This window comes from Cygnus atratus, chromosome Z (genome assembly GCF_013377495.2).
Source record: "Cygnus atratus isolate AKBS03 ecotype Queensland, Australia chromosome Z, CAtr_DNAZoo_HiC_assembly, whole genome shotgun sequence".
Taxonomy (NCBI): domain Eukaryota; kingdom Metazoa; phylum Chordata; class Aves; order Anseriformes; family Anatidae; genus Cygnus; species Cygnus atratus.
In genome coordinates, this window is record NC_066396.1 from 20,910,793 (window position 1) to 20,924,141 (window position 13,349).

Genomic DNA, 13,349 nt, shown 5'->3' on the forward strand with positions numbered 1-13,349 from the left:
TTTATTGTTGAACATATCACCTCATGTGATACTTGAAGACGTGGGGTGTTGCATGTTTTCTATTATGTCATTTTCAAAAGCCAGAATGCCCTAATTAGGCTTAGATGAACCTGGCACAGAGAACTTGGACAGCCCTGGTTTTAGAATTGGGGCAATAAATCTCCTTCTGGCACTGGAGCTGTTCATTCTGTATCCAAAGGGAGTCTCTGCTGATGAGAGCACTGTGGATCAATAGTGTTCTGAATATTTTAGCTTCCAGAAAAAGCAGTTTATGGAGGATTAGACATTATTGCGAATAGTGGTGCATTCAGAGTAACAGGACTGCTTATACCTTCAGTTTCATAAGGTAATAGATCCGAAAAATTATTTAGCAGCTATGTACTTTACCTGCAGGGCACTGCATTGACCTTATTAGAGCAGAAGTGATATACCAGGAATTTGAAAGGTAGTTACGTTTTCTTTGGAGTAATCTCTAAAGTGCTTTTTTTTCCCTCCTATGTAAGAAAAGCTAGTTCAAATATATGTATATTAAAAATTCTTGTTAATTTGAAAATATTATAGTCACATTTTAAATGTGATATGCAGCTTGATTTTTTTCTGTAATATTATGGGGGTGATAAGCATGTTCTATTTTTTTTCTGATTTGAAACCGATATATCACAATATAATTATACTGGTGAAGCACATACAGATTACTGTTTGGCCCGCATATGTAGGACTGATTGGCTTTAGTGCTTTAGGTACATAAACTTTACTGGCTGCTATTCTGTGTTATATTCCCATTTTGACAATAATGCTGATATGGTAAACTGCTGTTTGACAGCTAGGGAACCAGGCAATATTTCTGACCGTGTTTCTTGTTGAAACCCTGTATAACAAATCTCCTTGTTCTTTCATATATTTCTCACGGGGCTAGACTATTTCTGAAAAGGAATGCAAAGCCGACAAATTTTGTATTTTGTGCCTTAATGACATTTTACTGTCAACATCATATTGTAACACCACAAAACAGCATTACAGTTCCTGAAACATAAGTTTCTGCAATTGTGCCAATATTCCTACCTTTGGAGTCTGTATTAACACTTTTTCGATTATTTTCCATTTTTTTCCACTGTCCATTGTGCATCTTTTTTTAATGTCAAATTTGACATGTGTTAAGCTTTATTAAAATTTCAGTTCCTTTTCTTTATTCTGTTTGTCTACCATCCCCCTTTAGTGTGTTTTTTGTTTGTTTCTTTGTTTTTGTATTTTTTAGGCTTATCTGTTATTCAGCTTATCTTTTTTTTAATCTTAGGCTTATCTTTTATTTACCCCCAGCTCCCCACACCTAACCTTCAGGGAGTGGTAGAGAGCAATAAGGTCTCCCCTGGGCCTCCTCTTCCCCAGACTAAACAACCTCAGCAGCTCCTCACAGGACTTGTGTTCCAGGCACTTCACCAGCTTCGTAGCCCTTCTCTGGACATGCTCCAGGGCCTCGATGTCCTTCTTGTAGTGAGGGGCCCAAAACTGAACACAGTACTCGAGGTGCAGCCTCACCAGAGCAGAGTACAGGGGGACGATCACCTCCGTGGTCGTGCTGGCTACACTATTCCTGATACAAGCCAGGATGCTGTTGGCCTTCTTGGCCACCTGGGCACACTGCCGGCTCATGTTCAGGTGAGCATCAATCAGCACCCCCAGGTCCTTTTCCTCTGCACAGCTTTCCAGCCACTCTGCCCCAAGCCTGTAGCGCTGCATGGGGTTGTTGTGGCCAAAGTGCAGGACCCGGCACTTAGCCATGTTGAACCTCATCCCATTGGCCTCTGCCCATCGACCCAACCTGTCCAGGTCCCTCTGCAGAGCCTACCCTCCGGCAGATTGACACTTGCCCCCACCTTGGTGTTGTTTGCAAACTTACTGAAGTGAGAATGAATATGAGTTGTCCTTACTTACACTGGTCAACACAGTGACCTTATGACACCAGCTAAGGCTATTAGACACTGTTCTTAAGGCTTGGTAATGTTTTATAATAAGGCCATTCTTTCTTCCAGAAATACCTAACATCTTTTTTGTCATTATAAAACATGAATTTTCATGCAGAAGAAATGGCTTCACATCTTCTCTTTAGATTGTAATTTTCCTTATGGAAGAACACTGCAGTGACTTCACAAGACAACTTGTTCAGTGTTGAGTGTACCACATGCATACAGTTTCTTTCTTTCATATCCCCAATTGCAATTCCCCCACTATTTTTAGATAAAGGACAGTCTTTCGGAGCAGAACTTTTGTGCTCTGGGCTATTCATAACCCAAGAATACTGCTTATTGCCTTGGTTATTTCTAATCTGACCACCAATAGAAGCCACAGCAAGCTTCTGGGACGCTGGAAGCAGTTGCTTGCCTTTTGATATTATTACAGATTGAAATATGCCAAATCTCATTCTCGGTTATGATGAGGGTGAAAACTTCTCAAGTGAATGCATATCAGGTTGTTTCTTATCTTATGTTTAAGCTTACTGTGTTCCTATGGTGATTAGGGTGTCCATTTTGATAGAAAACTTTGCATCACATCTGTACCCTACATAAGCATATGTGTGTGCATACACATACACATATATACACATATATATACACATATATACATACTGCTTTATAATATGTGAGAATCTGAGCTTGTATATGCATATTTTTGCATAGTTATATCATTCTGTCACCTGTCCCTTCACATATATTGTGTATGATCATAATATGGTTGTCTGAAAATAAATTGTCTTTACATTTGTTCCTGTGCAGCTCTAAATCATATTTTAAACAATTTAACAAGTGATGAATAATTGGAGTATCACATTTCCTTACTGTCTGTATAGAAAAACAGACAGATGTAGCCTTTTTGGGGAAAACAGGAAATCTTTCTTGTCTAGAGAAGGGGCTGTGGTTGACAGCAAGTTGAATATGAGCCAGCCGTGTGCCCTGGCAGCCAGGAGGGCCAGCCGTATCCTGTGGTGCATCAAGCACGGCATCACTAGTCGGTCAAGGGAAGGGATTGTCCCGCTCTACTCTGCGCTGGTGCGGCCTCACCTCGAGTACTGTGTGCAGTTCTGGGCACCACAGTACAAAAAGGACATTAAACTGTTGGAGAGTGTCCAGAGGAGGGCGACGAAGATGGTGAAGGGCCTAGAGGGGAAGACATATGAGGAGCGGCTGAGGTCACTGGGCCTGTTCAGCCTGGAGAAGAGGAGGCTGAGGGGAGACCTCATCGCAGTCTACAACTCCTCGCGAGGGGGAGTGGAGAGGCAGGTGACCTATTCTCCGTTATCACCAGTGACAGGACCCGCGGGAACGGTGTCAAGCTGAGGCAGGGGAAGTTTAGGCTGGACATCAGGAAGAGGTTCTTCACCGAGAGGGTGGTCGCACACTGGAACAGGCTCCCCAGGGAAGTAGTCACTGCACCAAGCCTGTCTGAATTTAAGAAGCGATTGGACTGTGCGCTTAGTCACATGGTCTAAACTTTTGGGCAGACCTGTGCGGTGCCAGGAGTTGGACTTGATGATCCTTATGGGTCCCTTCCAACTCGGAATATTCTATGATTCTATGATTCTATTTCTTTAAGAGGCTACTCTCATTCTTCAAGCTACAGTTAACTTCTCTTTCAGTATGACTCATCAAAGCCACTAGGTTGGAAGGTAAACATAAATATGCTGTCTAACATAGACTCCTAGCTCTCATTTTTCCTCTTGGCTATGGATTTCAGTTCTTATTTAAAACATGGCATCTTCATATTTTGGATTTTTCACATTTCAGTTCTAAAGGAAAGAGAAGTTGCTCTCAGAGGGAAGGGGGGAAATCCTTCTCCTGAGGACTCCCTTTTGGTCTCATGTTGGTATTCCATCACCAAACCAAATTTAAAAGATGTTAAATAGTGTAGCACCTTTAGGAGTGGTGTGGGTATGTCATGTTCTTTTTACACACCTTCATGAATTCCAAGCAAAGTTCTGCTGACAAGAACTTCTTGAGACTTCAGTAATAAAGCAACTTTGCACGGCATTCACGAGCTTTGCTGCATTCTATATCTCCTGTATTCATTCTGGGCCATTTATGCAAAATTTTAGCTTCTGTTGGTGCAGCTTCTAACTGAGATAGTTGCTGGATGCATAAGATGCCTCTAAGCTTGGGTATGATCAATGATATTTAGCACATAGCCAGGTTTCCCCCCATATAGATAGTGGGAGTCATATCATCAAAATTGTTTTAGATATCTTGTATCTAAGACATGTTGAGTTTTCAGCTTCTAAACTGGAGATAAAGAATTAAGAGAGAGATTTTTAAGGGTGAAGCGAACCTTAAAAATATCAGGCATCTAGTGAGGTTTTTTAATCTTTTCTGTGCATAACTTCCATTTGGTTTCTTTAATATTTCTGATTTCAGTGGACACTGGAGTTGTAGAGGCTTTTAAAGAATCCTGACGTCTGTAACACAAAGTACCTGAATGTATTGAGAAATTTAAGCCTTGTTTTTTGCCTGCAACAGACCTTGCAGCTACACACTTCTCCTGACAATGTCCTGAGGTTCAAAAGCATCAGAGTAGCTTGGCATTGTTTATGACCTCGTTGGTAGAACGGAGATAGAAATAAGGTTACGGGCAATCTTGGGGTGCCAGAGAATGTGTGAACTAAAACCACATAAAAGGTTCTCATGGCAGTTCCTAGAGAAACTGTTATGGACAGGAATGTGGTTCATTTCTGAACCTGCCAGTGTGATAGCCCGCAATTGCCAGATGCCTACCTATAGTAAAACTACTCTGTGAACACACGTCTTTATACTTGAAGACACTGCACTGTAACCTAGGTGCTGCTTTCTTTGGTGTCCGTACAGGGCTGCATAGCTAGAGGTATGCCCAGTTGAAATCAAAACCTCACTGTTGCTTTGTATGCAGGTAATACATGGTAATATTGGTATATATGTGGTAATATGCATGCATATGTGGTAATATTTCATGGGAGGTAAAGTAGAATTGCCTGTTTCTTTAACTAGTGCCAAGAGCCTGGAAATAGTTTGAAATAAGAAGTACCGTAGTGAAGGAGTGCTTTTCTCATGGATTATATACTTGTTACACAGTAATAAAACCCTGTAGCTTCTGAATTGCATAGTTTTATAATGGGTGAAATGTTGAGAGGGCGAGAAGAAGGGAGGAAAAATGTACTTCAGTGACTTGTAATAAGCATCAGGTTTCAATGGTTGTCCATCCCTGTCCATCCCCCAGCCCCAGTAATTGCACTGAAATTGCATTCTGTTTGGTTGCCACAGCGCATACCTGCTTTTCCCATTTGTTTGATCGTAAGAATTACTTATTTGAGAGATGGTATGCTATAAACTAGTTTCAATCATGGAGATTCATTTATACAGAATTCACCTTCCTTTAACCAGAATGGGGTGCAGTTTAGAAAAATTCATTGTTTGACACTGTTTGGATTGCACATTATAGTTTGCTTTTATCTTCTTTCAGATGCTTCAGTTGAGAAGTTTCAAAATAAGAGCTCTGACATTGTACATTCTTACTCAGAGAATAGGGTTTAGCAAATGAGTATTTTATTCCTGAAGCCACAAGAAAGCTGTGGAATATGATTTATAGTTCTGGGAAATGCTGTTAAAAAAGCAAAGGGATAAACAGCTCTTCTGAGCAAAATACTTTCCACCATTATTGTCAGGGATCACAAGCATGATTGAAAATTTGGGACGTATTCAAATGATTTGACTTGCACTAAATAGTATTTTACGTAGTAAATTGTGCATGATCCCAGACAGGATTATTACTTAGTGTGAAAGGGCATTGTACTTGACAATATAGAGCTGAGCTACAAAGCCTAAATTAAAGCGAGTGTTCAGAGAAGTTGCTGGGGGTGGGATTTGAAGAAGACATCATCTTTTAGAGTTTTTCCTCTTACTCATCTTAACTTTGTTTTCAGGTTCAAAACATAGGTGCTTGTCAACATCCGCAGAAGATTATTCAGGTCCCCATACTTCCCACTTGCCCATGTTGCAGATCCCAAGGCTGTATGGGAGAGAGCTGCTGCCACTCTGCTGCTCCTGTCAGTGTGGGTGGGAGTGCATGGAGCATTTATTGGCTCTGTCTTGCAATTCACTGTCAGCACAGCTGAATGGGGGTGGAGGGAAAAGTAACGTGTACCAGGAAGAGGGCTGGTACAGACTGCATCATGCATAAAGTAAGGGGAAAGCAAGCACCAAACTGGGACTGAGTCACAGCTACAGTTCTTGTTTGCCCTGTAGGCACCAAGGCTGTGTGCTGCTGCCCTTTATTCCCGGCAGACTGCACTGGTGCCAGGCTAGTTTGTGATTTTTGCTGCTTTTACATAGTTTCAGCTGTGTTCTTGAACGTTTCTGTGGTTCTGTACAGAAATCTTTGCTGTATTGCAAAAATAAGTCAGAAGCAAACCCCTTCTGACTCCAGGTGTTTTCAACACACTTTGCATTCCAGGATCTGTGCCTTTCCTCTTTCTTTTCCCTCTCATTACAACATTCTTGCCAAATGTGTGTGCCACACTGTAGTGCCCTAGAAACTCCTTCAGCCCATGCCAGTTATTCTGTAGCTCAGCAAGAACAATACAGTAATTCAGTAATAGCTACCATTGCTTCTGCGTAGGTTTGATTTACACAAAAATTGCTGTGAGTTAGCATTAGTATTTAACAGATTTAACTTGGTAGTAAATATGGCACTGCATTTAAAACTAAATACTGGGCTAATATTAATGCATCTACTTGTAGCTAACATATTGGTTTAACACACACTGTTTGTGGAGTGCTTTAAACCTTCATTGCAAGTTTTGTGCTGTTACTGATTAAAACCAAAGAGCTTGCGCACCTCTCATTTGCAGCATCAGGAGCCCAAACTAAGCACTGTTTTCACAAGGCACAAACAGCATTCAGCTTAAGTAAACTTTAACAGATAAACCTAAGGAATTACCTTTCCCTTACAGAATAGTGGGAGTGAAAGTTTCTCTTGCCAAAAAGCATGCAGTGTCATTACAGGTCTGTTTCTGTATCTGCATATGTTCAAGGGGTTGCTGCTGGTTGTAAGTAAAAGTAAGTGTTTTGAAACAGCAGCTATGCTCGTTCAGTAATTCGTTTGAGTAGTTTATCTGATTTAACATTCAAAGGTAAAAAAAAAAAAAACAAACTGTTGTACAAAACCTAGACAATGAAAGATGCCATAAATTGTCATGTATTCTACCAAGATAATTCTGATCAGTTTAGTTTTGAATTATGTAGGGAGCATCCTTCTTAAAAAATAAGATCTATTGTACAGAACTCAGTCTGTATTTTAATGTTGCAACTAGTCAGATATTTGAAGAAACAAAACAAAACTAAATAAAGCAAATCTTGGATTGATTTGACTAATACCAATTGTTGATTGACCAGAGATATTTAGAATATCTCTTTATAGAATTAGCAACCAGCTGGCTCAGTGTTTGATTTAAATTAGTATTTTAATAAAGCCGGATAAGTCTTTCTAGTTTAAACTGCTCTTCTGTTTTTTCCATGCACTGACACAGCCCTTCATTTACCACATCATTTGTTATTCCCAGCCTGGTGCTGCTGAGCTCATGCTCAGTTGCTGAGTTAACAAGACCTGTCCTGGGTCAGAACATGCAGTGCTTCCCAGTGACAAGGTCATCTCTTTGCCTCCTAGTCTTGAAATATGGTATAACATCCCATTATTTTGTCTTGCCTGTTTAACACGTGGAACTGGAAAAGGGAGTTTAGTGAACCAGTTTGGCAATGCTACAGAAGCAGATGATTTGATATGACATCTAGCACTTTGCTGGACATTTGTTTATTTTGTCAGTAGAGAAAACAGTCTGACATTTTAAATTGTCTCACAATCAACTTTTTGAATATTGTTTCAAAACAGATTTTTCTCTCTGTCCCTCTTTTTAAAAATTTGAGTTTAAAAAGGATTTCTGCTAACTTGTATATATTCATTCTTAAGAGTTCAAAGTTCAAGTTCACTCGTGATTAAACAAAGTGTTCAAGCTAGATGCTAAAATGCATGTATTCTATGAATATGCAGTGTCTGTACAGTTCAGAGAACATTAATCTGTCCAGATGTTTCTCAGTTCTGGCACCAAATACTAGTGAGCTGATACTGTTCAAATCAGGTGAAATCATAAGTATGTCAGAGTATGTAATTAAAATAACTTAGAAAGTTGGAACAGTTTTTAAGGCAACATTAGGAAGCTATTTTTTATTTTAGTCAATATACAAACCCATCTGAAATGGAATCTTTGGTCAAAAATAATAATACATTAAGCCCTTTTATTTATGGGCTTCGATGTAGTGTCTTTAGAAAATCGTCTGAATAGAACAAAAACAGGTAACAGTGTTAAAATAACCTTTAAACAAAATTCCTTTGGATATTGTTACATTGTACTGTATGTCTAGCTACCTTTATCCTTAGAGCTAGTTGCTCTTAAGTCTGGATTGTCCTTTGCCTTCAGGAGACTGAAAATGCTTCATGAGAGGCAAGTGGTATTATAACCTGTGGATGGCTTGAAGACGTAGAGGGAAATGGGAAGGAAGGAAGAGGAAGGGGCAAAGGGGTTCCTCAGATTGAAGGGTTCAGGAGTGCTGCAGGATAAAAAGAGTGAAGTGAAGGCATTTGCCTGTGGAGAAGATGAACAAGAAGCACTCTTCAAGGACTAGTCACTTCTGAGCAAGACCCCAGCTGTGGGAATAAGCAAGTATAGAGAAACCTATTTTGCATTTATGGTATTTTCCTACCAGGAGGAACTAATTTATTCTGTAAGTCTGTTTGTTTATTCAGAAAGGGTAAAGCAGCAACATTGTGAGATCCTTGAGGAGTGAAAGAACAGTCCATTCCAAACCTTCAACACAAAAAGCAGGTCCTCTATCTGCAGACTTATAGCCACTGAAAGTCCTTTGACCGGGGACAGACCTCTGAATTTTTCTTCCTTCTGTAGAGTATAGACAAAGTTTCCAAATAACAGAGAATACTTGGCAATACATCTCTGTGCAAGTTAAGTGAGAGCTCTAAACAAAAATACAGCTTTCAAAAGTTAGCAAGAAAAGCAGAAATTACTGAAAATCCCTCATCAGCTCACTTAGAGGCAGCAGCTGGAACAGGCACACCAAGAGGGTCACATGCCAGCAGCATGAAATACAGTGTGGTCCCTTTTGTAGCGATGCACTTGGGAGTCAGCCAGATGTCCTGGACTGCGCTCCCTCCATGAGCAGGTCATCTTTAGTGCTTTGTTGGTTATTGCATTCAGATTTGGAACTACTGGGACTCCTTGGATTTATCTATCTATTTATTTATTTATTTAAATGCCTGTAGTGGCAGGGAAACTTCAGTCTCTTAATTGCTTGAAACTGTAGTGCCTGTAGTAATTGAGCCAACAATATTTAGATATACAATCTCAATGTTTAAAGAATGTGTAAGTTCTAGTGAGAATTGAGAATGAAGTAAACAAACAAAAAAACCCAAGAAGTACTTAGTGTCTATGAGATACTTTCACAGAACAAACTTAGTATCAAAGAACAAGATGTTTATGCTAAGAAAACCCTAATCTGTTTGACTCAATGTCTCTAATCTGCCACAAGATTCCTGATTCACATTTTTTTTGGTTTCATCACAGGAACCCTAAATTCAGTGCACATGTTAGTAGCATGAATTTTATGCATAAACTGGATGTGCACAGTTTCTTTCAACCTGAAATTTTTGTCTTGATGTGATTGTATAGATTCTGAACAAAGAACTTCTGCATTTTTATTTTTTTGGTATATTGGCTAATGACAATCATTTTTCATGCTTTTTTTTTCAAGATAAGCATGGTTATTTTACTAAATTGCAGCTATACTTTGGCTACTGAAGGCTGATAAAAGAGCTTTATCTGGGTCCAAAAACCAGATGATGATTATACATCAACATGTAAAATGGGATTAAAGCATTCAGGAGTTAGTTACAGCTGTTACTACTCGACCACATAAGATAAATTTGTTAAAGGAATCATTGGAAAAGATTCGAAGTTATTAAGTAGCTGTTTGCAGTAACTGAATTAAATTCCTATTTTAATAAACCATTTTGTGCTGTTGTAGCAGATACTGTGAAGCAGTCTTCAAACATCACAAAGGTATACGTTCTAATTTCTTAGTAGTGGGGTAATACAAGCACCCCTTGAAATCAATAAGGTCATGGTCGATTTATGTGGTAAACAAGACAGAATTGAGAGATGTAATAATGAGGTTTTGCTATATTGGCTGTTGAAAATTTAGCCTTGTTACACTTGGCAATATTTTTATTTTTATGGGAGAATTTTCCCCACTGCCCCCTCCAGTCTGCAAAGTCATTTATATTCTGCTTGTGTATTTTCTTGGTATATAGGCATGTGAAGTGTTTCGCCTCTGTTCAGTATGTTTGTGAATTTAAGCAAAGAGGCAATTAAGGACTAAGGAAAACATGTTAATATTTATATCTCTGTGATAAGGCTTTCTTTAAATACTGCCTTATACATATGTGTGTTCTTAAATGTTGCACATACTTGCTATGTCAACTCTTGGCAATATCACATGCATTTTAATGCTGTTCCTAAAATAACGCTGTGGTCTTCAGCACAGAAAGAAGTGTACTGGTCTAGTTTCTCCCTAGCACTGCTATGTACTTGTAACCTGGAGAAAGCTGCTCAGCCTTTTCCTCTTCTGTCACAGTTCTGAATTTGGATATTAGCAACTTCCTTGTTAAACGGTGTTGGTTACAATTAAGTTGTATTTGGGTTCAGAGTATTGTAAAAATTCATTATCGCTTTTCTGCTGCTGCTTCTACTACTCTTCACTATGTGCCCTAACAAAAGCATAGGCAAGTTTTCTTTGAGGAGTTTACATCCTTACAAATCATCCTTACAAATCTGATAGCTAGAGTTAACATTCAGCCAGCCTAAGCATTGGTGCATGCAGTGTCCTTACCACAATGCGCAGTTGGCCTTTGCTGGCAGGCAGTTACCAGCTGAGGATGTGTTGGCTGTACTAAGCTGTCTTCTGGATCTCTGGGACAGGGTTTGCCACAGCCAGTTTTGTGTGTTTTTTTTGTTTGTTTGTTTGTTTGTTTTGTTTTGTTTTGTTTTTCCTCTCCTGAATTACTCGTACCACCTCAGTAATTTCAGTTCTGTTCTACCTCCTTTCAGTTATTTTATTTATCATGTATTTATTAATCTTGCATGGCTTTAGCATATGCACTAACCGAGTCAAGGTTGTCCATCTGCATTTCTCAAAACTGCACCCTGGGGCACAGATGCCTGAAGTTCAAGGCGTGGTGGGTTACAGGAGGAAACACAAGTGATAAATAGCTGTTTAGCAGAAAGTCCTACATAGAAAATAAGGTTAAAGGTAACTTGATTTTCAGTTCATTTGTGGATGACTATCTAATTATTCTCCTTTCTGATCTAATGGAATAGTGAAACTGGGACATTACAGTACAGCTTTGCTTCAACAACGTAATCAGAGCATTAACATTTTAAACTAGGGCTGAAATTGCAGTTGTAGAAAAACAATTTCACCGCATTTTATTTTACCTACAGAGCTGAACACTTGGATTATAAAATTAAGAAAAACATTTTCTTTAAAATGTTTCGTTCCAACATTGTGAATTGCATTTTCATCCGTTGTATCTAATTATCTTTCTGCTGCGTTTTTAGGAGATTCTTAAGAATGAAAATTATAGACAAGAGATGGAGCAGAAGGTCAAAGATGTGTATGAGAAGGATAAGCTTCTTCAGGCCAAGGAGTACAAGGAGGGACTTGTTGCTGAACCAGTTCGTACGCATGTTAAAGGCCATGCATCAGCTCCTTACTTTGGAAAGAGCGAGCCTTCCCAAGATCCAGCAAGCACCGCGAACACCTTTCAGCCAGGCTCCTGGATCCCACCAGGCAGCGGCAGTAGTCAACCTAAATAACCATCTGTAATGTACGGATATAGGCCATGGATAAACACGTCAACAGACAGCATAAACAGGCGTTACGTATGGCGAGTGTGCGCTTGACTGGTATTAAAACCAAGTTCCATGTATTTTTGCAGAACAGTTCAAGTAAGTTTAGTTGTGACAAACTACTGTAAAATGCTTTAATTTAGTGAAAAACGTGATGCATTACTAAGTTCATTCTCCGCAGTTGGTGTTCTTCCTTTATTCTTTAAATAATTTTAGGTGGGTTTTCTGGAAAACTTAATTTTCTTAAATAAGTTGCTTTTTTTTCTTGAAGATGGATTTATTTTTTAAATTGTTTTTGATGTAATAAACTTTGGTTAATTAGTACACTTAAATTATCTTCCCAAATGTAGGCATTTAATATAGTTCTTCAGAATTCCTGTTCACTTCTATGACAGTGCCCAGCATTGCTGAATTTAGAAGCTTTCCTCTGGCAGTTAGATGGAAAAGTTGATTTAATGAACAGGAATCACTGTGACATTGCAGTAATTTTAGAGACACTCTTGCAACTTTAATAAAGGAATCAACATATTTGAATAAAGTTTTACTTGAAGCCAGCAGTAAGCACAGGATAAAGTCAGTCTGAGTTAAACCGTCTAACGTTATTGTAAGAGGTTTGAAGCATTTAGTAAAGCTGGGGAAAAATGGCAAAGAGGTTTCGGGAGAAGGGATTGTCGCTAATACCCCTCCACCCCCCAATAATTTTTTACGTCTGCTGTATGCTAAGACTTCCCTAAATTATTAGATGTTTGATGCTTGTTCAAATACATAAAATGTGCACATTGTTTGCTTAGAAATCATGCTTGAGAACTTCAAGTCAAAATAAAGTCCACACAATCTTTTGAAAAAGTATCAAATTTATTTATGCAGTGCATCCTTAATCAGTTCTGTTCAATGTGTTTTAAACTATGTAGGTACTAAAGGTGGCATACACATTTGACATTTGAGACAACGATGACTTAATCACGTACCACAAGATGTGGGTATGTCATTCTAATAATGCTTGCCTTGACCAATAAAAATAAAATAAAAGATGGTCATCGGTTTCTGGTTGCAGTTAAGTACTTCACGTTCACTTGAAGTCATTTCAGTTAAACGTCCCCCTTCTTATCCTGCTACTGTCAGCCAGCCCTACGGGTCTCTTTGCTTCCTCTGACATTAAGGTTTCATTTTTAAACATATAATAAAGTACTAGTTGGTAGCAACCATGACTTTGTGTTGCCATTTAGAAATATGCAACATAGTCTGAAAATGTAATGTCTGAAAATGTAATGTCATAAGTCTGAAAATGTAATGACTTTGACAAGCTTTAAAACTAGACTAATAATCAAAATTAGGCTTTGAAAAAAATCATTTGTTA

General features: G+C 38.8%; 1 protein-coding gene across 1 annotated transcript in view; it reads left to right on the forward strand.

Annotated features, from left to right (window-relative positions):
• The window catches only part of NDUFAF2 (NADH:ubiquinone oxidoreductase complex assembly factor 2), a 60,834-nt gene extending 47,996 nt beyond the window's left edge, over positions 1-12,838 (forward strand). The window contains 1 exon segment of the mRNA XM_035553581.2: positions 11,702-12,838. Within this exon segment, the coding sequence (XP_035409474.2) occupies positions 11,702-11,959 (258 nt within the window). The 3' untranslated portion in view covers positions 11,960-12,838.
• The last annotated feature ends 511 nt before the right edge of the window (positions 12,839-13,349 follow it).